Source organism: Branchiostoma belcheri, unplaced genomic scaffold, assembly GCF_001625305.1.
Source record: "Branchiostoma belcheri isolate BF01 breed outbred unplaced genomic scaffold, Haploidv18h27 scaffold35, whole genome shotgun sequence".
In the NCBI taxonomy this organism is placed as follows: Eukaryota; Metazoa; Chordata; class Leptocardii; order Amphioxiformes; family Branchiostomatidae; genus Branchiostoma; species Branchiostoma belcheri.
Window position 1 is genome coordinate 975,745 of NW_017803965.1, and position 27,485 is coordinate 1,003,229.

At 41.7% G+C, this 27,485-nt stretch overlaps 2 protein-coding genes and 1 long non-coding RNA gene across 4 annotated transcripts; 1 reads left to right on the forward strand and 2 right to left on the reverse strand.

The window, feature by feature from the left end:
* Positions 1-627: 627 nt before the first annotated feature.
* LOC109475862 lies at positions 628-26,621 on the forward strand. The gene is made up of 4 exons (XR_002140576.1): positions 628-774; positions 21,230-21,303; positions 25,204-25,290; positions 25,670-26,621. It is a non-coding gene; the product is annotated as an uncharacterized LOC109475862 (long non-coding RNA).
* On the reverse strand, positions 2,348-11,356 carry LOC109475859 (homeobox protein Hox-B5-like). The gene is made up of 3 exons (XM_019776665.1): positions 10,010-11,356; positions 5,693-6,405; positions 2,348-3,447 (listed from the first exon to the last, which is right to left on the reverse strand). Exons 1-3 carry the CDS (start codon positions 10,180-10,182, stop codon positions 3,194-3,196), a joined length of 1,140 nt encoding a protein of 379 aa, XP_019632224.1. The 5' UTR covers positions 10,183-11,356; the 3' UTR covers positions 2,348-3,193.
* Positions 12,168-22,838, reverse strand: LOC109475861 (homeobox protein Hox-B6-like). 2 transcript variants are annotated; one of them, XM_019776667.1, is made up of 3 exons: positions 22,719-22,838; positions 13,965-14,496; positions 12,168-13,416 (listed from the first exon to the last, which is right to left on the reverse strand). In XM_019776667.1, the coding sequence occupies exons 2-3, from the start codon at positions 14,347-14,349 to the stop codon at positions 13,118-13,120; spliced, it is 684 nt and encodes a 227-aa protein (XP_019632226.1). In that variant the 5' UTR covers positions 14,350-14,496; positions 22,719-22,838; the 3' UTR covers positions 12,168-13,117. The 2 variants fall into 2 exon arrangements, with proteins under 2 accessions (XP_019632226.1, XP_019632227.1); XM_019776668.1 differs by lacking the exon at positions 22,719-22,838 and adding an exon at positions 22,620-22,664.
* Positions 26,622-27,485: the final 864 nt, after the last annotated feature.

The window sequence follows — 27,485 nt, forward strand, 5'->3', positions numbered from 1 at the left end:
AGCCGGTCTAGGATGTAATGAAGTAGAGACGTGAGATTTTGGACGACCGGGTAATAAGGACAAGTAGAAATTGTGCTGCTCACTTTCGGCGGGGACGAAGTTAGTTGTCGTCACGGAAAAGAGGAAAACTGCAGAACCAAGCCAGTCGCACGCCCAACAAAAATGGCGGCTGTCAGTGTCAAATAGATATTACATTGGAAATTCATTCCGAGAGGCACGTTCTGTGAAAATGGGAAAATGCCGAGGCTTACCGACAACTTCTCCACCAACTCTCGGAGTTCAAGTTGGGAAAATCCGGCGGACAGAGACTGAAAAGTTGCCGCGAAGTCCCCACAACACACCTCACTACACGCCTGTACTGCCTTCTAACGAAAAACAAGCGACTTGGGCTAATTTACGTCATAAAAATACTTTCACGTCCGCAGACGCTATAAATTATGATTTTAAACCATTTTTTCGCGTCGGAGGGTCTCATAATTGCCATTATTCCCCGCAAATAAATCGTTAGCGAGATCGTAAACTTGGTCACGTGACGTCATGTAACCAATCAAGTGCACGACTCCACAGATGTAGAAACTTAGTGACTACTATAAATTTTGTTTTAACTTTCGTCTTTATGCCGTCGTCACGGTGATAGATTCGGCTTGATAAGCGACAGCGTCGGTCGATTTCTCGTGTCAATGTCGCGTTGTGTCGGGTTCTGACTGGATTTTAGGGACAGGTGTCGTCAGAGAACATGTAGGAACACACGTGGACCACAGTTTGCCCCTGACCGTAAGTATGACCGCTTTTAGGGGATGTTCCGAGTGTCAAATGGGCGACAGTTGGGCCGGGCTGGGTCGGCCCTCAGGGTGCCACACTCCTGCGTTTTTATTAATATCACGCGTCATATCGCATGCTTACATGGCGAAGTTCACGCCTTATGATCTATCCATAGATTATTCCAGTTCTGAGCGGGTGAGCATGATATTAAAACATCAAATTTTAAACCCAGATCTCTTATTGTCCTTTTCTTTGACCCTTGACCCTGATGCCCATTGGTAATGTTTACCAGACAACTTAAAACTTGAACAAGAAAATATCTAAGAAAATTCTCTTTCAGAAACTCGCTCTCTCTATATATTGTGTGTATCATCTTTTTTTTCTTGTCCGATGGGTAGCTGTGTATTATTCTCAAATTTTGCAATAATTATTGACAAAAAGTTATATGGATTTAAATATGAAGTAAATTCCTTTTACTTCAGACTTGATTAAAAAGTTTGAAGGGACGGACTGTTGAAAAGACTTTCTTCTTTTGCAAAACCCGAAAGAGACCTCTCTAGCCATATAGAAAAAAAAACAAACTCGGACTCATATCTGGGTACAATAATTCGTGCGTGTAGATAGAGTGGTAATAAGAAATCCTTCCCTCCAGGCATGTGTTAGATTTTATGGAAGATGCGTGCGTTTCACTGACTTTTGCTTCGGGTGATGGTGGAAATATCGATGTCTCTTGGCATTGTTGTGCAGATAACGTATGTTATCACTGAAATATTCTCACATAATAGTTTAAACGTGGAAACTATGAGATAAGGAAAATGGTTATGAAACAAGTTTAAGTTCATATGTGGGTGACAAGAGTTTTAGAAGAAGTGGTCGTTTTCTTACGATTTTGCTTAAACATATCTTGGATGGCAAGAAGTATTTCTTGGATACAGGGCTGCGGGCTTCTAATATGGCCAAAAGAGTATAATAATCGAGCCATAAAAGCTGTGTTTATTACATTTCATCATTAGTGAGATTTTAATACTTAAAACCTGAAATCACTGTGGACTATATCGCTATAGAGTCCCACAATCTAGTCATAACAATGTTACGGCAACACCCAAGTTGTATCCCCTCGGTTGAGTTGTATCCGACGGTCTTTTTGGTACGGATACAGCAAATGATACGTATTTTTGTTCCTTGAAATTCCTCCTCACATAAGATATTCTACTGATTTTCTGTTATGTAACTGTATAAGAAGAAGAAGCAACAGTTTTAGCGTGTTATACATGGAGAGTTTTTCCCGGGGCGAGCCGTCCCGTCATTCATCACTCCAGTGTTGCCCTGAGCCGCCATCTTGGTTTGGTCACGTGGTACTGAACTCTAGATGAACCCGCCTGGTGACGTGACCTTGCGTATTGGAAAACGGGAGTGACGGACGACCCCGCTCGTCTCCAGTTCTGGGCTAGTGCGTTTACATCAGGGACATCAACTCAGGCGGGAACAACCATCAATTCTACCTCACGCCGCTCTAAGTAAGCTAAAACCTCGAGCTAGGAGAAAGCAGAAGCAGAAATTTCTCGGTTTCTTTCTTTTTTTGCTCACAGAATAATACTCTTTATTGCCGTCAATTTTACAAGCCACGATGAGGTGCATCGATTTTTTTTTCAGGAATCACATTTAGCTTGGCACGAATCATTTCAATATTTCTCGGCTATATTATCATTTAATCCTTTCTTTTCTTCGGACTGAAGTACAAAAAATAATAAATATACAGGAAAAAAGGAAGGCGTCACACTCATTTTTTAAACCCACGCTCACGGCTAAATTTTACGTGACAAATACAGGTACAAAGCGACACAGATTGTCAAGCGGAATCGATGCTAACCCTGTAACGGACCCCAGCCTACAAGAGGTGTAGAACTTTAGACACTACGTCTACTTATAACGTCTTCTATACGGACTCCAAATGGCACAGCTACCGAATCTTTACGTCCCATTTACGCGTGTGAACCACCTACGTCGTCTTTTTTGTATTTTTGAGAGAAATTATCATTTACCACCTACTAGAATGGAACACATTCTCCGTAAAACATCTATACACATTTTGTCTCCTTTAAACAGTATGTGACTTTTTTTCTTCCAGACGCAAACACTGTACAAGTATACGGGTCTCTTCCCTGCCAAAACAAATATCTCGAGGTATATAGTCTCTTTTTGCAGCCAGAAACAACACAAAACACAATATACTACAATATCTACACAGTCTTTAAATAGTCAGAATCGGGTTCTCCACGTTTTGTGTTTACGTTTGGTCACATTTGGACATATACAATACAGGAAATGACTGGACATTGATATAAGACGGATCACAAACATAAACAACTCCTGTGGATGTACGATATTGCTCCTCCTGATCGCCACCTTAGTCCTTTTTTTGTTCTAGTGCTCAGTGTTCTGGGTTCAGTCCCTGAGTTTGCTGACACTGAGAGAGACTCTTCAGTTTATTTTCTTTCTTCCACTTCATCCGGCGGTTCTGGAACCAGATCTTGATCTGCCGCTCCGTCAAGCACAGCGCATGCGCGATCTCGATGCGTCGTCGCCGCGTCAGATATCGGTTGAAGTGAAATTCCTTCTCCAACTCCAGGGTCTGGTAGCGGGTATACGCTGTGCGCGTGCGCTTGTTGTCTCCCGTACCAGCGGCTGTATAAGTTCAACAACAACAGAAAAAGGCAATAATCAAGCAACCATTATGTATTATTATCTCCCTATATTCATACATCTACAACTGCCTTAAGAAGCGAGAAGGAGTTAAAACTGTTCTTAGTAGTTCACTTCAATCTGTATAGTTGTAGTAAAATATCACTATAATTTTACTTCGCCAATACACCTGTACTTGGCTTGTAAGAACATAGCCTAACGTACAATAAATGTCTTGTATTATTCTCAGTATTTTGTAGATTTCTATTCTTTCTACATCCCTACGTAGTGTCCTTGTTTTGCTCTCAAACCTTCTCACATACAATCACTAATACAGCCTCTTGAACTCAGGTGTAGTAATTTAAGGGTCGTCGTGGTTCTCTGATACATATGTGTGTCTGATCACTATGACGAAGTGATGCTAGCTCTCAATATTATGAGAATTCAGAGTAAGGCTGGGATATAATTTCAAGGTTTAGTAATCTAAGGGTTGGGTCAAAATATAGGTCTACAGCTATGTCTAATCATTAAGACCCCATGCTGGGTCTCAATATGAAAATTCATTTATAATCTTTAATATGCGGACGTAAGAACGGGAATAGAAGACTGGAACTGTGGCTTAGGGCTGATTCTTGGTACATATGATAGTATATTATCTTATTGTACACACGAAAATATGCAGCAACAAGCCACCCTCAAAGATGGCACAGTTCTGGTCTAGTGCTGTATTCTAAAGTTGTAATAGCCAGGGTTTGAGTTACAGTATATCACGTAAAAGATGCCCTACAGATGTCCTATCATGTATCCTATAGCTATGGATACACGAAATATTAAAGAAATGTCTTATGTAGTTTGGTGTCTTCTTGTTGACTCTTAGTTTAGTTGATTTCACATTTTATCAGTGGATATAAAATTTGGTATATAAAGGAGGGCTCAGGGGTATTTAGAAAGGGGGAGAGAATGTCCACCTATCTTGGATACTGTGTAGTACACGTATCTCGAACCTTACTTGGGTTTCACAGAGGAAATGTGGAATAGAAAAGAGTGTTTGAGTGTTTGATCCAGCCTAACGGGTTTATGTCTGAAGTTTTTCGTCTGGTTTCACACAGCATTCCAAGTTTGTACGGTTAGGGTTCCTCTGACATGTTTTGTCTGTGTTCTCTGAAAGAAGGTCGACAAAGAATGCACAACACCACATTTTGGGCAAGTCTAGACATTGAGAGAAGACTTTAGGGAGTGCATTTCGCACGCTGACATTGACTCAGTGGAATAAACTACGAGGATTGTGAACTCTAGAGGCTTGTTCATGCCTTTAATCAACTGGGGGGTGTCAAACCGGGCCACCTTTTGACACAAGGGCAAGAACGACAATTTTTTTCCTCCTCAAAAGAAGGTTGACATACAGGCCAAGTGGAAAGATATCAGTGATATAAGAGACAGGACTTGGTACACACGTGTGTGTGTGTAGAGAATGATATACTCCTACCACTATCACACCTCGTTGAACACGATCTGCGTTACAAATGCTGTGAATAAAGGGATTAAAATTAACGGTGACAGTTTAAGATTTGGTCGTCTGGCAGCCCCCGGCCTTGGATCTACCAAGAACTCAAGATACAGCGTCTGAAGGTGTTAGAGTTGTGATCGTTCTTGTTGTGGAGCTAGGGTTTGTGTGGTGGAAGGTATGGGACGTACATTACTGGTATAGGCTTGAATGGCTTGACCAGGGCAGTGGACCCTGTTTGGAAAGGAGACCCTTGAGGGCCTGTGGGGAGACACTAAATAGCCTGTCATGGAGTGTCGAGCTTTTTAATTACCGATAAAAATCGCGTGCCTGTCCGGGGATAGAAAGGAACATTGACTCTTGAATTATTTGCACTGTTCGTCACCCCAAGGTAGCGGGCCGATAAATAAAGCCGGTCGGAGATAGCTCTTTTGGGGCACTCAAACCAACAAACGAGGGTTAAGTACGGCGAGGCTGTACAACAATTGGCCAATGGAAGGCGTCGTAAAAGCGGATATATCACAGAGCGAAGACCAACTACAGCTCGCTACGGCCCATTTTCGCGCAGATAACTCTATTAATAGCTCAATAAAGGGTCGTAAAACCAAGTTACAGTGACATAACTACGCTATCAAGTTCAGACTGCTCGCACACGAGTGTGTGAGGCTGGGAGAGTGAGGACCGTCTGTGTGCCGTGGTAGCTAGTGGTAGGGGGAAACGCGGAAGTAAAGGACTCATACTCACAGTGATTCAGGTGGATTTTCCTCATCCACGGATACATGGGGATGTTACTGGGGGATGTGGACGCTGTGTTGTTGGCGGTATTGTTGTTGTTGGCTTGGACGGAGCCCGTGGCCGTGGCCGTGGCGTTAGGACTGCCGACGCTCTCTAGATCGACGTCGGGAGGACTCGGCGTGTTCTGGGAGGCAGGATGGGCCGCCATGCCTGTACTACTCGGGGTCGAAGTGCAGGTAGCCGGGCTCATGGCAGGGGTGCTCATGGGCAGGTGTGTGAGGCGCTGGGTCTGCCCCCCTGCTAGACTGGACTGTGCACATGCCGACTGCTGTTGGTGCGGAGTGTCGCCTCGTGTCAGGGTACAGTCGGACTGGGTCTGGTGGTGTGGCTGGGACTGTTGCGGCTGTGCCTGCTGCTGTGGTGCCTGCTGCTGCTGCTGCTGCCGACTGTAGCTGTAGTCGTACGCCGCCGCCGCCGGCTCCATCCCCGCCGAGCCCCCGCCGTACGGCCCGGCCGACCCAGAACTTCGAGCCGAGGAAAAGCTCCCAACCTGGAAGTCTTGGCCATTTTGATAACGTGCGGGATACGAGTTTACAAAATACGAGCTCATTTGTTTTGGTTGATTTGTGGCCTTTGCCGTGTGTCGCTTTCCTGCGAGTGGGTTTGATGAATTGGACAAATGTCTCGCTCTTGCCTTGCACACACCCACCTTCACGGGACACCTGCCAAATAAGGAAGAAATGGGACATCACGTGAGAAAAGCAGCCAATCGTACGGCTTTTTTCTGACCCACAGGGACAAAACAGTAAGGAACGGTGGATGATAAATTCATTTTAAATAGAATAATCACATGTTGGAACTGTCTCTTCGACAATGTACGGTCAAGTCAATCAACGGAGGTAAAACTGCCATGCATCCTTCCTAACTCGACTTTCCTTCTCAGGCTATGATAGATCTGCGGTGCTACTGTGCTAGAGGAGAGGTCGGCCGTGGCACGGAGTTTGTTGTTGGAAAGTCCACGGTTGCAGTTCGGGTACAGTCAGGGTTGGCACGCCTCCCCTTCCGCGTCCATAACTCAGCCTGCGGTATTTCACGACATCGTAAACCGGTCATAAAAAATACGGCACCGTTTGAAAGCAATTAGCGACCTGTCCGCCACAATCATACTTGTCGTAGTGCCTCTTCACAACCCTCCACGCAATTCTGCGGTTTGGTAACAAAGTGCGAACGCCTGAACCTTCATTAAAACACCGATGCTATGATTCCGGGGCGCGTATTTTATATTTTACAACCAATTTGGGAGTAACCCCTCTTGTAAGAGCGTGCAGGAGACATGATTGTAAACTCGTGTCTTTTTTTACGACTCCGGTACGCCACATGGCTTCACATGCTCTTGTTACACCTTGCAGGTACTAACTTTCGTGCGTACGACCAGCTAGGGTAATCAACAACACAGGTAAACAATCAGCACGTGAATAAACAAAAGGGTTTAGGCTGGCTTTCCTCGAGCCCCAACCTGCGTTATGCTGCCTACCTTTCACCTGTAGCCCCCAGAAAACAACACCTTACCACTCCCTCTCTATGTTACAGGTAGCGGGCTCAGAGAGATGTGTCAGAATCGATATCTGAGCCAAACGCCGCTCTACCAGTAAAACTACGATTCAGCCTAACTCTACAACCAACGCTACTCCAGTGCGTTTCGCCTTCTCTCTCTGTTTTTGTCTCAGTTTGTCTGGAAATGCCGCGCCCTGGTGTTTTGGCTATCACGTTACCCCGTCCTCTAGCACAGAAGCAAAACCGCCGCTCTAAAACATCACAATGACACGGTCTTTTTAACTGGTTATGAAACACCCTGTACCAAAATCTGCCTTCGTTCTATTGCTTCCAGAGGTAGCTACGATAAAAAAGTTCATTTTCCCACCAGTCTAGTTGGATACAAGCGAACAGAGATCTGTTTGGAAGCGAAAGCCTGGGGCAAGTTTAGTGACAGGAATGTCGGAAGCCATCACTGTTCTACGATGTGATTTTTCTTCCCAAAGCGTAGGATAAAGGATAGTTTTTGGTAAGGGAGTCGAAGTAGGAACTTGACAATGTAATGTAGAGTGACGTGTCGAGAACGCTAGCTGGGGCGAGGACAGCAATCTTTAGCTGCACTACCAGTGGACGTATTGTGTCGAAAGTGGCCCCAGTCACCAGCCACCATTTATCACGATCTTTCACAACAAAACCACATGCTCGTGGTCTGTGGACTCTCCCCCCTACCATATGAGAGCCTGTCCCGAGCCCAATCTCGACGTGAGGGACCTGTAACGCTTCACTAAACTTTCCTGACGAAACCTTCCCACACTTCGATTCAGTATAGTGAAGGCTCGTAGCACGTTTTTCAAAACAGCGTACCATATCGCACCTTATCAAGAACTCCCTGTCTTATCGTTGTGATCGAGTTCGCCAGTGCACCAGCCGTTTTATATTTGCCAGTCTTTGTGTCGTTGGGGCTTCAGAAACGATCGCGAGAGGCCAGGGCCTGACTACGTGCCCGCACGGGAGCGAATCAGTTACGACAAGCGCGTACGTACTATCTCGTGCTCACTCAGACGGATTTTACGATGCACCAGAGAGGCGATATTAGACGGAGGGCAGACACTATAATTTTAGTGACAATAAACTCAAAATGGCTCCATAAACGCTGCTCGTATTTCTGCGTTTTACTATCCTTACTACACGTTTTCACAACGTGGTCGGGCTAGCCTCACGAGGTAGCGTGGAGTAGCGGCCAAAATACAGTGAGAAAAGCCTTGGGACGGAATAGGTAGACGTTTCGTCGGTTCGCAGGTGTTAGCTTGACAGATATAATAAGAAACTCAATGCTACATAAGGTAGAAAATTCTCCCCGGCGCCAACACTCTTCTATGCATGATCCTGTTCACAGCGCTACAAATTCATTTCCCAATAAGTTAAATTCTTCTCTTGCGAATTAACAGCCACAAATTCCCAATTTGGAGTTAAACTGATTGCAGAGGTATTAGACGGGAGATAAAATTGTTCAATGCATCACTCCAATAAGGCTTGTCATCAATTCTTCTTGGGGGGCGACGCTGAACTAAATATGAACCGTTTAGCGTTTTTAAGACCTACCCAAAAACACATACCCGGTGACCGAGAGAGAATTCTTGAAGCTGAGATTTTTTTATGAAGTGGCGAATTCATCGATTCGTGTGCCCAGGTTACCTATTAATGAGACAAATGTACGCCAGGTGTAATAAAAAGTGAATTTACGACGCCGTTTAACTCCTCCTTTCACCTACAGATTCATGTCGATATCGTTTCCCGCGTAAATTTCCAAAAGGAGAAAAGATCATGCCTACCATGAAATCAACACGACTACAAACATGTACGCAAATATTTCATCGTCAGGGACAAGAAAGACGAAAAAAAAGAAAGTGGAGAAGGGGAAAAAAAGAGGATAGGATAAGAAGACAAACCGTACCCAAATCTCAGGAACCTGCTTTCTTGAAGATTTGGTGAAGATGAAGAAGCCAGATGAAGGAGTTGGACCAGATTCCGTCTCTCAAGACGTTGGAGGGAGGTGAAGAAGTAGACCTGAGGAGCAGAGAGAGAGGAAGAGAAGTAAAGGAGAAGGAGTCTTGATGTTCTCAAGATGTGTGTGCCGTACGGAGTGGCTAGGCGCAGTGGTTGGGGGAAGGTCCTATCGCGTCAGCTATGAGGGCCAGGCCTATCGGCCGAGAAAATGGAATGAATTTGTTGACGATCTTCGTGACCGGCCTGACCAATGAGCATATATCTCCCCTGTATCAGAGATCGAACTGAAACTCATTATGCTCAATAACCTATCATTTCGGCCTGGTTTTTTGGTTGGGTGGCGGGGAGGGCTGGGATTTTTCCCGGGGGAGCTCGGGTTATGATGAGTTTCCAATGGGTTTCGGATGGCAGTAAGCAACACAAGGGAGAGTATGAGAAGCTATTACCATGAGACACTGTGTGGGTACGGACTCGTCTCTGACTGATGTATGCTGGCGCACACATGTTGACCTGCCGCCATTAGCCATTCTTGGCACATATCGTAATAGACACTTCCCACACTAGAACTCCCCTGCAACACGACGTATAATTGCTAGACGTGTATCTAACCTAACTTTACTGCATAAATACCTTCACCGCCGGCCACACGACATGATAACTCAAGTCCAAACTGCCGACGGCTCCCGGCCGTAAAACGGTGCTTCAATTTACGGGCGGGTAATAAAAACCGGCGCGCGGGCAGTTCAAGTGCTCGGGAGCTCACGCGCTGTACCGCCGCATACCTACCTACGCTGCCGCCGCTCTCCCGACCTAGTCGGGGCTGAGAAGGCTGGAGAGGCCGAGGGGAGACGGTACCGGTGCACGGAGTCTGCATGAGAATGTGTAAGAGAATGAGATTGGCCTGTGCATCCTTTATCCAGACTTTTTAGCGGGTTAGGACTTACATGAGCGAGGTGCATGCGTACTGACCCGCCCCAGCAACCAATCACAGCCTCGTTCTTTTAGAATCAATGGCGGCAGACCCTCTAAGTCTGTTTTCTACAAGAATTTTATCCCCAGCTCCCGTACTTTCTATATCCTTTCACTCACGCCCTAAGCCGGAGTGTCGGCTACAATCCGGCCTTATGTGGAGGAAGAGGATTGTAGCTTTTCTCAGTTGTGTGTAGAATAGACGAGAAAGGCTTACCACTGCTCCGCCGGTGTGTTCGTCTTGTCGCCACTTGACCGCAGGCCACCATGGTATGTGGTAGGTAAAAGCGCACCCATACTTCACTCCTCGCTTCCTGCTAAAAACGTCGATAGATAGCCCTCGCTTTGGACACTTGACGCGAAAAAAAGTGGTAAAGTTCTGCAGAAAGTTTGGCTACACACAAGTCTTGTGACCGGTGAAAAAAAAAGCTAGTAGGGTGATTTATAACTTACCATCGCGAAAGGTCATAAAATCTAGAGTGACCTTACGAGATCAACTTCATTTACTGAGATGTAGTGTAGATGGGGGTTGTGCCAGGGGACTTTCTGTACCGTTAAGTGCCTAGGTAGGTGAACACAGGGTCATCCAGGTGAGAGTATTTTTCACCTGCAGAAAAAAAGTTGTTTTTTTCCCCACAACCCTGTCGGGGTTCACATGTGTTCTCACGTATTTTTGTATTCCAGGGAAGGTCCAGATTCGGCTCCAGGAAACAACACAACGAAATGGTGAATCGCCTAGCGAGGTTTCCCATACCCTGACCCCCTAACGGCTTCTCCTCTCCCCAAGCAGTCATTTTCAGGGCTTTTCGGTGCCCATATTTGGCGGTGAAATGGACAGTGGAAATGTAGAGGGTGGATGAAACAGGCGAGCGTGCGGGATGCTTATCGTGTTCTATATGAACCTGTCAATCCCACCTTGCGGTTTTTATAGCGACACAAGATCGGATCCACAGGGTTTATATAGACCACTAAAACGTATCATGCCAAAAAAGCACTTGCACTGGACTTACCATCCACCGGTTAGGCTTAAACCGTGCTAAATATTGTGATCCTAGAGGCAAAAAAAAAAGAAAAAAGGCAAAGCAGGAAGATGATAGCAAATTTCCTCAAGCCAACTCATTATCAGGCCTTAAGCAGTAAGAGAAACGTATTGCGGCAAAACAAAAATATACAACGTGTATGTGTTTATGTGTGCAGGTACCAAGCTAGCCAGTCTGATTCTGAAAACCAGAACATATGAGAAACCGGCCTAGCCAGGGATGATCATTAAGGTCTGATTATCTAATTTTATGGTATCACGGCTGGCAGATTCTCCTGGATTCTAACTAGTGTGAATCCGGACCTAATCCCGCTCGCGTAAACGACTCAGAAACATTATTGGAAACGCACGTGCAGAGGATAAGAGCTGGATCTAACACCATCTGACCTTATGACCTTACATCACGTAGTAATTTGCTGCTTTGCGGTTCTTTCAGCACAATTTAGGTCCACCCCCCTCCCCCACGTGACCACCAATCCCTATCGAGGGTGAACATGAGAAATCACACACTACCTGGTTTGTTATAACTGTAGCCGCTACAAAACTTTTCCACTGGCTTCCAGTCTCCTTAGATGGTGAAATCTTGGGCTGAGAAGTCTATGTCTTTGTCTTGACCCTACAATACGCATTACTGGAGAGGAAAAAAAAACGTCTGGACACCACATATAGGGGGTGAAAATGTCTTAGGGGCAGAGAGAAACGGGAAGAATTCTTCCTAAAGGCGAAATCTCACAGCACGAGCAAATTATCACTCCCAGCCCCTCTATTCCGTCTTTCCTGGAGCAAGATTTTATCCTGGTTGTTGAACAAGTAGTGGTATGTTAGAACAATTCCTAGAGAGATAAAAAAAACTACACTCAGAACTAGATGACTCTACTGGTAACAGGTGCAATGAAAAGACAAGATATAGAACACTAGAGTCAGCTTCGTTTGCGGTTACCTTTGTCAACTTTTAATACCGCTCCCACAAAACATTCTGTCAACAACGCTACAATCAATTACCGACCAATTCACGACTCCTTTCTCTGTCTCTATAGTCAAAGTTCTCTATAAGAGACGCACATTCAAGTTGTTCTAGACATAATAGGTCAAAAACGAGTACAATACATATTCCTGAGTGTCCAGATTTGGCGAACAGTGAGGTTTTTACACCTCCAAGCTCTTTGGATAGTTGAGAAGTACATGATTTATAATAGATATATACATACAAACGTTCACATTTTGGCATAACTTGTACTTTTTAAGCCTCCATAATTTGTAATCTGCTTAAATAGTCGAGCTAAATGCTGCTATCTATAAATTCAGTACAAAAAATTTTTGGTCAACTACTCAAAATACGTTCCTAACACAGTACAAATTTCTTTGCCTAGTTATTCCACTTATATCATTATTGTAGTAACGTGATTGTAAATGTGAGATTTTTCATTCGGATCATAAATATAATTCATTCTCACATGTATCCTCATATTGGTGACATGTCATTAAACGTAAAATTAATATTACATCATTAACATACAAACTCCCTGCCGATAAAAACAAAGATAATCAGTGTTAAGTTTTCAAACAATACCATAATACATATATATTAATACCCGTATAATAAAGAAAACATCCTGATCGCTAATAAATAGTATTAAAAATTGTATAGAGAAATTAATATTAGTTTTTGGTCACAGTGCAAAATCTCAGTGCAAATTATACACACATAAAACATATTATTCGGACAAGTTGCATATTTTCGGACGGTACGTTTGACAAAAATTCTCTTAAAACAGCCCTAATATTTCTTTGATGAAGGTGAGGTATACATTTTTTGCACTTTGCACTTGTGCGGAAAATTCTGTTGTCATTGGTCGAGTGAGAGAGAACACGCAAGCGGCTTTGTACTATTTTATGTCCCTCTCTTTGTCAGAGTCCGAGTTTACTCCATTGTTGTGGCTGTTCATGTTGGTTAGTTGGTTGATGGTAGTTGCGTTGAGGGAAGGGATCTTGTTTTCCTTCTTCCATTTCATCCGGCGGTTCTGGAACCAGATCTTGATCTGTCGCTCCGTCAAGCCCAGCAAATGCGCGATCTCGATGCGTCGCTTTCGTGTCAGGTACTTGTTAAAGTGGAATTCCTTCTCCAACTCCAGGGTCTGGTAGCGGGTATACGTCTGTCGTCCCCTCTTCTTCTCTTCCCCCATCGCTGTTTATAAAAATACAGGAAAAAATATACACATTAAAACCTCATTCATTCATCTGATCAGAATTGTACACTGAACGTAGATTTTCTGCGAGATAATTCTTTAAAAAACCCACTACTGACACACGCATGGTACCATGTGGACTACACTATCTATTGTTGTCCTGACCCTAAAAATTGAACGCTCAGCCACCGAATTACATCCTGTTATACTCAACCCTAGAGTTCACATTTCATGCCGAGTATTATAAATCTGTCAGAAGTTGGGCTTGCTCGTGTAGGGGCCATTATGGTCCGTTTAGTGCCACAAAACGGTAGCCTGCATTGTTAGAACTAACAGCGAGCACACTACGACGTCGATAAAAACATTTGACATTGTGACCCGACCTCGCCGTAACCTCACTAGGTCCTGCCGTGGTGGTAGTAGTTTTTTTTTCTGCAAGCGGGTCGTTTTGTTTTTTCGTGGTTCACAGAAGGGGCAGGTCATTAGAGTATAGCCTACGGGACCAGAGGCCATTGTCCGAGGGAGGATAGAGAGAGAGGGTACTTACCAGATTGAGAACTGCCCTTCCGCATCCATGGAAAGACTGGCGGTGTGGGCTGGGGCAGCTGGGCGCCGACTGTAGACCCAGGACTGCCCTGTGCCGAGGACAGCGGCGACGGGCTATTCGCCTGGAGCTTACAGCTGCTGTATTGAGGTAGATGGTGGCTGGCTAGGGCGGCCTCGTGCTTGATGGGGTCCGTATAGGCACCTTGCTGCGCCCCGTACAGGGTCCCGTCCCCGGTCGAGTACACAGGGAACCTCTCGGGCGGGCCGTACGGGGTCGGATACTGCCGCATGGGGTCGTACCGGACAGGGTAGCCCTGACCTGCCGGGTACGAGTCGCCCCCGTTTTGTAAGTTACCGGCAAAGGAGTTCACAAAATACGAGCTCATTGGATATGGCGGCGGCGTGGTCCGACGATGGTGTAGTAGTGGTAGTAGTAGTAGTGGTAGTAGTAGTAGTGTAGTTAGACGTGCTTACGTCCGAGCTCGATTTGTTGACGATTTGGGAGTGAATCTGATATGCCTCCAACCACTTATCTGTAAATGACAAGAGAAATGACGCGATCAGATGACCGGCGTCCACCAATGGCAGTCCGTGCAATGCCCATAAAACATCCCCCGACAATAGCCACAGAGTAATATTCACGCCTCACTACCCTCCCTCATTCTCATGAAGATGAAATATTTTACGATGGGTCATGTCCAGGTAAACAACACGGCCTGCGCGCGCCCGTCCGCCGCCTGCCCTCGTCCTCACCCCTCCCAGCACCCCGCCACGGCCGACTTACCAAAACACGGCCGTTTTCCCTCACGCTCCACGACGCGTCAGCTATCGACACACACACAACACACACCATTGACCCTGTCCCTTTCACCCCAGCGAAAATTAAAGCTACGATATTCAATTTCATGTAGAAATCAATTTCACAGGTGTCAGACTTCTTTCTGTTCTTTCTCCAACACCGAGACAGGTCCCACACTGCAGCGAAAACCTCTCTCACACCGCAAGAAACAAGACTGTGTGTAGTAGGAGTAAAATAAGTCGAGAACACGTATGTTTTCGTAGTAAGAACGTGTTTTTTTTCTACACGGTAAAAAAGAACGCGTGTACACCGTATGTCGTGTTGTGTTTATGCGGAAGGTAAGGGCGCCGTGGAGGTAATGAATGGAGTTCGTAAACGAGCGGGAAGGAAAAATGGTGTGCGGGAGAGTTTTGGACGTCGCGGTGCTGGAGTCGCGGGGAGGTCACGGCACGGCATCTGGCGGTCCGTACTACCGCGTAGCGCCCCCTACAGGCTGCCGCGCACTCTGCTTGTTTATTATCTCTCTGTTTACATCAAAGCTACAACGTTCTGACTGAACCCTATATAGTACGGCGTGTGTGAAAACGATGCGCATATTCTGAGGAAACTAACCTTTCTGTAACACTGGCTGATATTGTAGGAGTGAGTCGCCGCAGGCACCCCTATAAACTATGATGTCTTTCCCGGTGAACACGCGCGTCGGTACGATAGCTATCTACCTTCGCTTCGCGCCATAAATGACCATGATTTTTAACAAGGTTCACCCCTAATTTTTCTCCGCGGAAAATTGGACATGGCTACGTGGTCAGCGGCGAATGCCGGGCGGATTTTTGAGATAAGGCAGGGGCGAGGTTTCAGGGTCCGCTGGGAAAAACATTGGCAGCGCCATTCCTGTCTCACATGACAACCGTATTTCTAGAAAATTAATGGTTCTGACCTACATTTAGTTTGCGATGCAATAAATGAGCTCGTTAAAACTACACTCGCAACCACCCTTAGCTTTATCGTGCTCTTTGAAATGTTAAAAGAAGCTGGCCTCTTTTCAACAGTCAGTGGGAGAGAGGGAGAGTGGGGATGGAATATTTGTAAGGGTTTGTTTTCAGGAGTGTTTTGGGTCTGTGAGAATAAGACAACACATCCGGTTGGAACAAACGTTACAGACAAAGATAGCCAAGACTTTTACAGGTTCTCGGGTTTGTTTGTGAAACAAGCCTGTGCGTGCCGCATAAGGAAAGGATTCCGTTAAGGTAACTGACAAGTTAGAACTCTGAAACTGACACCATTCACCCAGAGGCGCCTGGGAGCTACCCTTTGGGTCACGGGCCCGCAATTTTAACGATATGAGAAATATTAAAAATCATGTAAACATAGCATCTGTTCTAACTAGTTTTCAGGACACGGTAGATCATTTATAGAGCGTTTTCCGTGGTAAAATTCGATGGTATGATGAAGTTTTGCCATGTTATTTTAGCTTGTGAGAGAAGTCTACAGAATGAAAGCTATACCCCGTTTTTAGAGCCGCGCTCAGAAAAACTGACGCGTTCCTCTCGTGCAAGCCTCAGAGTACAAGACAGACACTGTCGTGCCCTTTTAGACAGTGACAGGCCGCACAATTGAGTGACAGAATTTCTCCTGACATTCATCATCACAAAACTGTTATTCTCGCTATTTTTCCGTTCGATTTGGCGCCAGCAAAAGCCCGCCGTGCGAGAGCCCCCGACTGACACAGGCTGGCATTTCAAAACGACAGACGGGTGAATAGAGGAAAACGCACGCAGGCACGGGTTGTGTCAATTACATCCTTTGAAATTTCAACTCTCACGTCAGAAAGCCGATCGCATTACGCACCTAGAGAGAAGTCAACTGACTAGATTTTGTTTAGGAGAATTCACACTTTGTCTAGGAGCGTGAGCACGATCACGAAGTAGGATTGCGTGACCTTTTTTTCACCTTTCGAAAAATCATTGAACAATCGTTCAATATTTCCGCGTCATGCAACAATTTCGGGACAACTATTCATAAAATAACCCTCATCATACTTGCGATTTTACTCTTTCTCATGGCTCCATATATATACACACACAGATCTCGTACATATACATTGTACAAAAAATACGGGTTGGTATCCAATGTCAGATAATGTTATAACGATATCAGAAAATTTCTGTTCCTATATGAGGATGTTGAGAATTTATCTCACGCCATGGGGCGAAATATATCCTTCAATTATAATTTTTCAGACAATTGGAACTGTCCATGAATGTTGTCATATTTTGCAGAGTTGCAATTGAGTAATTTAAATGGAATTCAGCAAAACTGCAGTAGAAAGCATGGTATGTAGCGTACTACGCAGGCACAGTATGATGTGTTAGTTTATATTCGCCATGTGCAAGGCACTAACATGAATAAAAAACAGTAACTTGTATCTATAAATTTCAATAAAACATTATGCTTTTATGAACACGTTTGGCCAGGAACGAACCTCAATGATTTTTATCGTCTAGAGACAATATTTAACTTGTTTACTTCAGACAGTGGTATTTCAGTAATTGATTGCAAGATTTGTTGTGTCAACATAGTCAGAATTTAGTATTATCTGCCCTATCTCGCTACATGCCCCTACTGTGTTGGTATGAAAGATAGACAGATAAAGAAATATACGCTGTAAAAACATAACTGCATTTTGTATATCGATTTACACTTACTAAGGCAGTTATGTTGAAATCATCCTCATCATTATTTATTTAATATATGTGGGAATAGAAATGGTATATTCTATCGTGTTTTTGTGTCCATATACTAAGTATACGCACCTAAGTTTCCAGATAGAATATGTTTTATATAAAAATGTGTAATTTGTAACTTGCACTATATTGATATTACACGTTCACAATACGTTTCTACACTATAATAGGTTGTCATTTGACCTTCTTGACATAAATATATAATATTATACTGTATATAGTTGAACGGCCGTGCGTCTAACAGTTGTTTTAGCCTTTTGACTTTTTTATTGTGCGTTTTGAATTGTACTGTTGTTTTCAACATTCTAGTTGTTTAAAAAAAGGCTCGAAAAATTTTAGGTGGACGTAAAATCACTTAAATTGTGGTATGTGTAAACGTGTTTTGTGTTATGTGTACATCAGCATCGCTACATGTATTAATGTGCTTCATAGAATAGCTGACAATACATTGTAGATTCTATAGTCAAAGGTTTTGTATTTGTATCTTTATGTCGTGTATACTCGTAGCAAGCTACATTGTTTTGAATAAAACTTTTAAAAAATTACCTAATGTTTTTTTGTTTGTTTCTATAGAATACCATTGTTTTTGTAACTGCGGTGGCTTTTAACTTTTACATATAGTTAATATTGACACAATATTGAACCTTACACCTTACGGAAGTACACATATCTGATTTCTATTGACAAAGAGGTAGAATTGTAATGTATACTAGGCGTTTACAACAAATAGGAGCATCACATGTAGCATATGTTTGTCGGTTATCATGTTTGTCAATACTACTATTGCTAGATTTGAAATAGTGTGTTTTAAAAAAGCACTACTACATGATTTGTTATGTTTTTAAAAGATGAATGTTTATGAGAATATTCTGCGTGCTTTGCAATAATATGTGCTGAAATGAAAGATTGCTTTCTGTTCTTTTCGTCCACTTTTTTGTTGTGCGTCTGGGCCTTTCTATGTGAGAGTAAATCGTATCCATGAGTTTGAGTTTAGTTGAGAAAATCTGTAGTTCTTGCCCATATCTGTGAATTTTTATCATAATATTCTGTGTGTTTTGCTATAATACGTGCTGAAATGAAAGATTGCTTTCTATTCTTTTCGGCCACTTTGTTGTTGTGCGTTTGGGCCTTTCTATCTATGTGAGGGTATATGTTATCAATTTGAGTTTAGTTGAGAAAATCTGTAGTTCTTGCCCATATCTGTGAATTTTTATCATAATATTCTGTGTGTTTTGCCATAATATGTGCTGAAATGAAAGATTGCTTTCTATTCTTTTCGGCCACTTTTTGGTTGTGCGTTTGGGCTTTTTTATCAGAGAGTATAAGTTTAGTTGAGAAAATGTGTACTTGGTGCCAACATCTGTGTTCACTTGATACATGTATAGTTTTCATTAGCTCAGGGGCTACGCTCTAGAAGTAAAGTTCGTTCTGGGTGAAACAAAAGACGTTAGAAAAGCCATCCCAAACACACAGCGTTCCTTGGCAATAAGTTATAAATCTGCCAAAACTCTTGCCGTGGGAGATCTTTACACTTAGGCCAGGTGTTCCAACAAGAATTCTTCAAGGTGTGAAAATTCGGTAAAACCTTGAGGCAAAATCTTTTGTTCCCGAGAAGAAGAAATGGACTAGTTGCTATATTGCACCTGCAATTTTCACCACTCTGACCGCCTATTAAAAATGATAGCTGGGACAATTATGTGTCATTTTCCTCTCACAGACTAGTCGCTGTCTCTTTCAAAAATGTTTTTTCAGTACCCAGTGCGAATATAGCTGGGAGGATTATTTTGTTCTTGTGTGAAGTTTTTTTTAGAAGGATTTCATGTTCGGTGGTTTTAGCAGAGATACAACAATAAACCATGTCACAGACTCGGTTTTAAAAAGACTCAAAGCATGGCGAGAAATTTACACGGATTCTTGTAGATTTATACGTTTCATCCCCTCTGTAAAAGTACATAAAACGGTTTTGAACCCAGGCAGGGAACGTAGAGCGATGTTTACGAGTAAAATCCGGTGCCCAGACGGGTTAATTTGGGCTTACAGGGGACTTTGGAAACGATCCAAGCTCGGACTCAGTCGGAGTCAGGCGGTCCCTTTCAGTTTTTCTATACAGCGGGTAGCAGGGACCAGACGACTTTTGACACTCTCTGTCAGGGAGAAAATTAAAGGAAAACACACCAGACGTTAACTGAGACAACCTAACACAACGAACAACACACAGCAGAAGAACAATGAAGGCTGCGTTAAACAGAACAAGAACATAATAATATATATAATCTGTTTATGTATGAACAAGTTTAGCATTTAAAATGTTAAAAAAGTTTCTGAATTGACGCTTTACTGACTCATAATATACATTATTTCTTTTGCGTTAAGAATATTTGATATATTTTCTAAGTTATGTCTAGAAGATAGGTAGATTGGGCGGTTGTCTAGTTCAAAACATGTCGCCTGGCTACAGTATAATTTCTATTTTTACAAGTAGTATAAAACATGTTTGCCTTCGAGCTTCTCTGTTTTTTACTCAAGGTTTATTCTATAGCTTTGTAATCGTGTGTTTGGGGCTATATAATAATCTATACAGCATTGTGTTCGCCACAAAATAACGATTGAGTTAGTGTGTTTTTTTCTACAGAAAAGAAAATGGCGGCCGAGCGCACAAGAACGCAACCTTTCAAAATAAAACATCGCGTTTGGTTTCTACACACACACACTGAGAGAAAATGTCTCTGATTACCAAATTCTTGTCTTGTCATTAAGAAATAAATGTTAATAGTTTTGTTTTATAAAACTAGTTGATGAAGAGAAATTTGGAATTTATTGTAACGCCACGGCATGTGGAAAAAAGTTATTACATGTAACATGGTAGCTATAGTAGCACAGCGGCACTCTCTCAAGAGAACGATTAAAATGTGTCAAAGTCATCGCCAGCAAAGGTCACGATTAAAAAGAAAAATATCACTGACAACATCACCTAAACGGTGTAATTATGTTAAGAAATTAGCTTGACGGAAGTCAACAATTAAGCACTTCGTCATTATCTACTAATGTTGAAAAATATCTTACTCTAGCTTCATTAACTACATAATGATTTAAGACTAGCAGTCGAGGGGGACCAAAGTTAGAAAAATAACCTTGTCGTCATAGATCAAGGTTATTATTATTATATCACAGAAAACTGAAAATTTGTTGACAACATTTATAGCAAGGACATAGATATCCTGGCAATTTTTAAAACTGGATTTAAAAAGAATATTTTCAATTGACATTTCTAGACAAAGTATTTGATAAGAACGAGTTTACTTTCAAGACTGTCACTCCACAAAAATGTAGTTTTGACACCCAACTGAAGTGACAAAAATTACACTGGGTATTTTGGTAACTGCATACAAGAAAACAACAAAAATAGAAACTTACTTGTCGTTGGTATTATAAGACACAAGTTTTGATACACAGGTTGTTGATAGTAATATGCACAAGAGGTGGTGAAAGGTTATCAAATGTACACACAAATTAGTTCTTGGTCGTGAGTGACTTTGAACATAACTCTTGCAAAACTGTCACACCAACCAAACATTATCACATACACAGAACAGGTTTCACGTTTTCGAGCATGCAACTTTTCTCAAAATAACACGTACAACTCTTTAAAACATTTTTCTGCCCCAACTAAAAAAAAAAGTAAAAAGATGGTGAATTTCAAAACGTTTTTTTGCCATGTTTCAGTGACACAAACTTGCTGACATGCCCTTGATGTGTTGGTGAGGCTAAATGTGGTCAATGGACAAAATCAATCACTTGTAAGTATGTTGTAAGAGTGCGTTAGTCTGTTTTTTATTCGCCCGTTAAATGGAATTTATATTTACAATGTGAACCTACTATACAAAGTGTGTCAAGCAATATAGGTTGTCTTACATCTAAGTGAGAAAGATTGAGAAAGAGTTAATGTCAAAGAAAATGCTATTTTTATAGCTGAAATTCTTACTAGAATCACCCACATGTTTTAGACAAGTATCTAGTAAACTGTATGGGGTTTTTAACAAATCTTCTTGTTGTAACACTAACAAATAGCAGGGCATTCATTTTTTTAGACAAGTAAGTTTAAGGTATTTTTGTTTTGTTGCTGTTGTTTTGCAGAGGGTCTTTTTAGTCGTACTTTGGTGTCAGGCATACATTTTTGTTGGGTGTTTTCAAAGCTTTAGTCGAATAACTGCGAAATTTACGTTTCAGAAGAAATGTATAAAATACTGTGAAATTTGACAAGTTCTTTCACACTTTGAGTTTACACATACAACTCCAACTGCAAAACAGAGACTTGTGTTGTAAGAAACAAGATGTACACATAGTGTGAGTGACCGTTGAAGGCAAGAAAAAGTTGATAGAACGTGCAAAAATGTACAGTGGAAATTTACGTACAGCGCAATTTTAGGGTGTACTGCTTCGAGGTTGTAGGATACAAAAGTTAGCTTTGTTTAGTTCAGAGTTTTACTTTTCTTTTTCAATTTTTGAATCCAATACATTGTAGTGTGGTGACAAAATGATGTTTAGTTTATAGGATGTGTCTGTAACAAAGATTTCATCAAATCAAAGAAATAAGTTCATACTAGTAGTATAGCCGAACAAACTCCAACGAAAGTAACACTAGAATCGACATGAAAATTCAAGCTTTAAAAACAGCTAGCGATAGAGAAGCATTTTCATGAAGAAATATGGCGCTGTCTACCATATTGAAGCGAACAAAATTCACTCGTAAACAAGAGTGTTGACTTCAACACTCGCTAGATCGAAACAACACTTCAATTCAACCAAAAATTAGACACAAACAAAAACACGATGTTTTACAACGAAACATGATAAGTACAATATCAAGGAATTATAGTTTAGCTCGGTTAAATACTACAAGTAAGTGAAGTTTTCGTTGTCTTTGAAAATTAGGAAAAACACAATTTGGGGCGGTAGTATATAAGTCATAGGTACTAGCCTGGCACCAAATAACACCATAGAAAAAGAACAACAACAACAAGGTTAAAAGCAAGCACCACACAGCTTTTCTTGTACTATATGTGTTAAATTTAAGTGCTAAAACTCACACAAAAAGTGAAAAATCCACACAAACCTTATACAACACAACGAAGTGGTGAAGAGACGACTACGGATTCAAACACCTCGACAGTTAGTAGTTGGTTACAAAAACAACGAGTTTAGGCAAGTTAACCATGTTCGGACGAGACAAGGACCTCTACTCAAGTGTTCTGCACCAAAACTTGTCATCAAATGGCGTTCAAGGATGAAGAGATTCAATTAAGAAGTTTTACGAGTGAACCAATCGTTCCACTAACTGTAAAACGTAATGTGATCTAGCTGACCTTTCACCTAGTTGGGTACAATCGTCATATATAGTATTTCCGAAGGCCGTTGTAACATGTGACCCAAAACAACTTTTCTAACCCAACGAACTACTTGGCAAGACTTTTACCAACGAACCTAGGATGTCAATACAAAGCTTTTAAACAAGTTATTATCACAATTTTTGAGAAGATATTGGGGAAAATTACATTAAAGCAATAGAAGAAATGTAATGTGTGTATTTATTTGCGTAGAGTAGTAATATGGAGATGTACATACATAAAATTTGTGAAAAACAAAGAAGTGACGGTTGTGAGAAGGGTTACGCTGTTGTGAGATGGTTCGTTTTTGGCTTGTGTAGTGGGTAGTCAGCGCTAGGCTCCTGACTGGGAGCGGTATCGCTGTTTATCTGTTCCGGGGTCAGGGAGCCAGCCACAAGCGGCATCAATCTTCTCCTGCCCCCGCCACCAGCCAAGGACCTTTGAACACTGACATTTTCTCTCGGAGTTCAGCGCAGCGCTCGTGGACAGATCTAACCATCGCCGGGACACGTCTCTGTGATAGATGGAGCTCCGCTCACATCAACTCATAATAAAGTGCAAATTAGGGTCGACCCTGAGCGAAGACCCACATATAAATTTTGTATCGATTTCGTTTCCTACAATTAATTTCATCTCGAGGTGGGGGTGAGGAGTATACAGGTGAAGTAACCTTATGAACCCACCTGCGCGCATGGGCAATGCGGGGTTGTTTTATAGATTCACCCCGCGAAGAGGAAAGGTTTAAGGAAAGGAGAGATAATGAGAAAATCGAAAAGATGTCCATTCCAACTACTTTGTCGGCAGCTGGATATTTATGCGTGTCCTGGGCTGATTTTTTCCGTTTATCGATAGAGGTTGTTAAGGTATAGCCACAATCCGTTCCGTAGGGATTGGGGCGAGATTGAAAATAATGACTCGCCCTAGACAGTGTTTAGGATGGAGAGAGTTCACACAAAGGTCAGTCTAATTAATGCCGCGTAGAAGGGAATAGTAGAAATCGAAATATGGGCTGCGAGAGAACTTTCGCGCGAAGCTCGGACGTAAATGAACAATTAAGTCGAAATTGTGGTGGCCCGACGTGTAAAAATTGATTTTTCACCCCGCCGCAGCGACAGGAGAGCTTGACTTGAAAGTAAGGAATTTAAATGCAATCAATTGGAGGAGCGCAGAGGCTCGAAACTCTTAGATCAGAGAAGGGAAACAGCACTGAAGTAGCTGAAGAAAGATTGCCTCTGGTGGCATGAGCTACGATGGTCAATATCAGGGTGCTAAAATCATGCCGGGCAATTTTAGATGGCCGCCAAATCCTGTGTTGAGAGTAGGACGGACGCCGCGCTCGCTATGACAGATGAAAATGGGTACAGGGCGACACCAGCTATCATTACTTTTGTATTTGTTGCGCTTCGCACACTTTTATTATTTGATCCAGTTCCTAAACCCGCACAAATTTGTCTATATATCACTCCAAACAACTTCTTATCCTTTCACTGACCCGCCACAGTTTCACGTACGAAGAGAACAAAAAAAAAGTCGAAACAGCAAAAAAGAGATAGATTTAGAATCGTTTAACGGTGTCGTTTTGAAAAGAAAAATATTCCGAGCGTCAATTTGGGTGGTTATTTCCTGAGAAGACGTGCGAAGAGCGCGATTGTTACGGATGTCAATTTCCTTGGGCGAAATGTATTGGGTCGTCAGTTGTCGATTTCGACCCTGCCCTGTGCAAAAGTCAGGGAGATTTCATCAAAGAGGCCATCAGCCATGCTGCCCGCTTGGAAAGATATTTGACTTCTCCTAACCCCAACTTGTCAGACTTTATAAACAGTCTCTCCGAAAAAGATCGCCAAAGTTCAAAAGTTCAGTACGCAGTTGTGATATGATACCGTAGGTTATTTTATTAGTGAAAAAATCTTTTTTTTCAGATAAGCGACTCTTGCGTTGTTAATGTAAAAATGGATATGAAATTTTGAAATATTACATCGATTTATAGAAGCAAATTGGCTCCCCGTTAATACCAATAAGGTAGAGCCCTCTGTCCTACTGTTTAGAACCTTTGCTGGTATATTACTCTGGGTTAGAGAAATTCCCAATTCAATAAAAAAGGAAAGGACATTCCCATTAAAAAAACTGCAGGTGGACTTCATACATGATCGCTTTAGTGCACCAAAGTGACAGCAAGTTGACAAGCGAATGAACTTTGAAAGCATAATCAAATACAGCAGTTATAAAGGCATTTGCTAAGAGACCGCAGATAAATAATGCAAAAGGACGAATGTGATAGTACTTGACCCGATGCCATCTTGCTTGTTTCAGCAGAAATCGATCCAAGAAAAGAAAGAGAGAGGTCTCCCTTCTGTCAGAGACCAGGGTAGATTTCGTACACACTGGCCAAGGGAACAAGAGGTACGTATAACTACAAACACATAGCGTTTTTCCGACCCAACTGCGGCGATTTCAATTTAGAAAGGCTTGTTTTTTTTCTTTCTCCGTCCAAGTCGTTGTAGAAGGATTTTGCGAGTGAATTATGAGAAGGATCAAGTCGTTATTATGTTAGGATTAGTGTGGTGGAAGGGTAGGAGGGCCCCGTACAAGCCGGGAAAATTGGAAGAAGATTGCTTGGGAATTAGAAGAATTGTAGGGATTTTTCTAAGGAAGATTGGAAAAGACAGGTCTAACAAAAAGGTCTTAATGTATGGTGTGCCATAGTCGCATTCGGAAAGTAATAGCTATAGATTTATTTTATGTATAAGCTGAAAAAATGTTGTATTTTCTTATTTTTCAGGGAGTGGATTTTGCCAAAGGACCACAAAAAATCATGGAAAGATGTCTGACTGGAAAATGGCTCATGTCATTTTGAAAAAATCAGGATCAACATAAATGTTTCATAGAAACTTGCTGATAATTCTTAGAGAAGTTATTTCAACTTACTGTAGTTTAGGACAAATGTTTTCGACAAAACTCTTTTTAAAGCTTTAGAGTAGAGTAGAGTAGAGTATACCATTGGTGACAACTTGTACGTAATAGTGTGTAGTAGGCTCTGGTAATATAGTTTCCAACTTGGATACGTGAACTTTTGCGAATGAACTTTGGAGGAAAAGGGAAGGCAACTCGTTTGATTGATACCTACGACGAACACCGCAATTTTAACAGGAGTTCTTTATAACGTCTCTCGCCAAGAATCGTAGATCATACACGCTATTCCAAACTACTAACTCACACGTTTCAATCTAACTTATATTTCCGGGAAAAATTTCGCAAATATTATTCGTGGTACTCAGCCAAGGACGACAATATTGCTGCATGGGAAATTGGTACGTGTGAAGGTGGGTTGTAGATTAAAAAGGATCTGAAAAATGTTTTTTTTCCTACACTTTTGGTGATTGGAAAAAGTGGAGCACAAACACGAATTTAGTATTTCTGATCCACGTAGGTAATAGATATGTCAGAAGTTCCTATGATATGTGTATACAAAATACAAAATGTACTATTTCTAAGAAAATTGAGTGGTAACTATACGAAAAATTGGAGATACAAGTTTTGGGGACATATCAGTATTTGTAATTTGTGTATCTATCTCTTCAAGCGGTCTCGTATCTTTTTAAATGAAGAATATTTGAAATCTTTATAATATGGAGCATTTTTAGAACAATTTCTGCAATGCGTAACACAATGATTTATTTTATGGTTGGTTATGTATTATTGTTGTTTTCGTGCGTTTTTACCAACAACTCTTAAAGCAAAGTTACTTTTTATTTTTAACATTTCCTGTGTGCGGTTTGAGTGGAATTTATGTTTTGATACATGATAAATAAAGATTTTAGAAACAATATGTCCTGTTATGAATAGTAAAATCATATAGTATTTTTTTCTTCCTGACTAGTATACAAAAGCACCGAATATAGACCTCAACATTTATAAGAGGCAAAAACACTGGAGCACAGAAAAAATTGACAATGTATATTTCTATTTATTGTTCTATTTTAGTTTATTTCAGATTGTATTTTTGCTATATTAAGTATTTCGGAAGGAAAATCCGTAGCAAAATAATGAGAAGTCAGATTAGAAAGTATTCGTGCTATAACGCAACTGTCACAAGAAATATATAATACAATACACTTCACCACAAGTCCAATACAGTAGCGCTCTTTACTTTTAATAGGTTATGATTATAAGTTTGTCAATCATATTTCTTTCGGTATAATACACCCTTCGTCATATATATTATGTTAGCACTTTTCTAGCTGCACTTTTTCTCGAAAAGAATAAACTATTTCTTGATCTAAAATCTTGCCTGAAACAAACACTCATGTGCCGAAATTCCTAGTGTCACATCTGCACATATAGATCATCTATAGATAAACAAAATGAAAAATGTTGTTTTTAAACGTATCCTTTACACTGTGTGAGATTCATACATATTTTTATTAAAGATATTAACGTATCTTTCGTTATACGTTTCTTTTAAGTTTGCATTTCTGACATTCTGTTATCTTGGTAGAGAACTGTGCTGATATACAAGTGAGTGAATCTAGGGGAAAAATTCAGGTTTTTACAGCAAGGAAACTGGATTGAGAGAAAATCCACAGAACAGATATTAC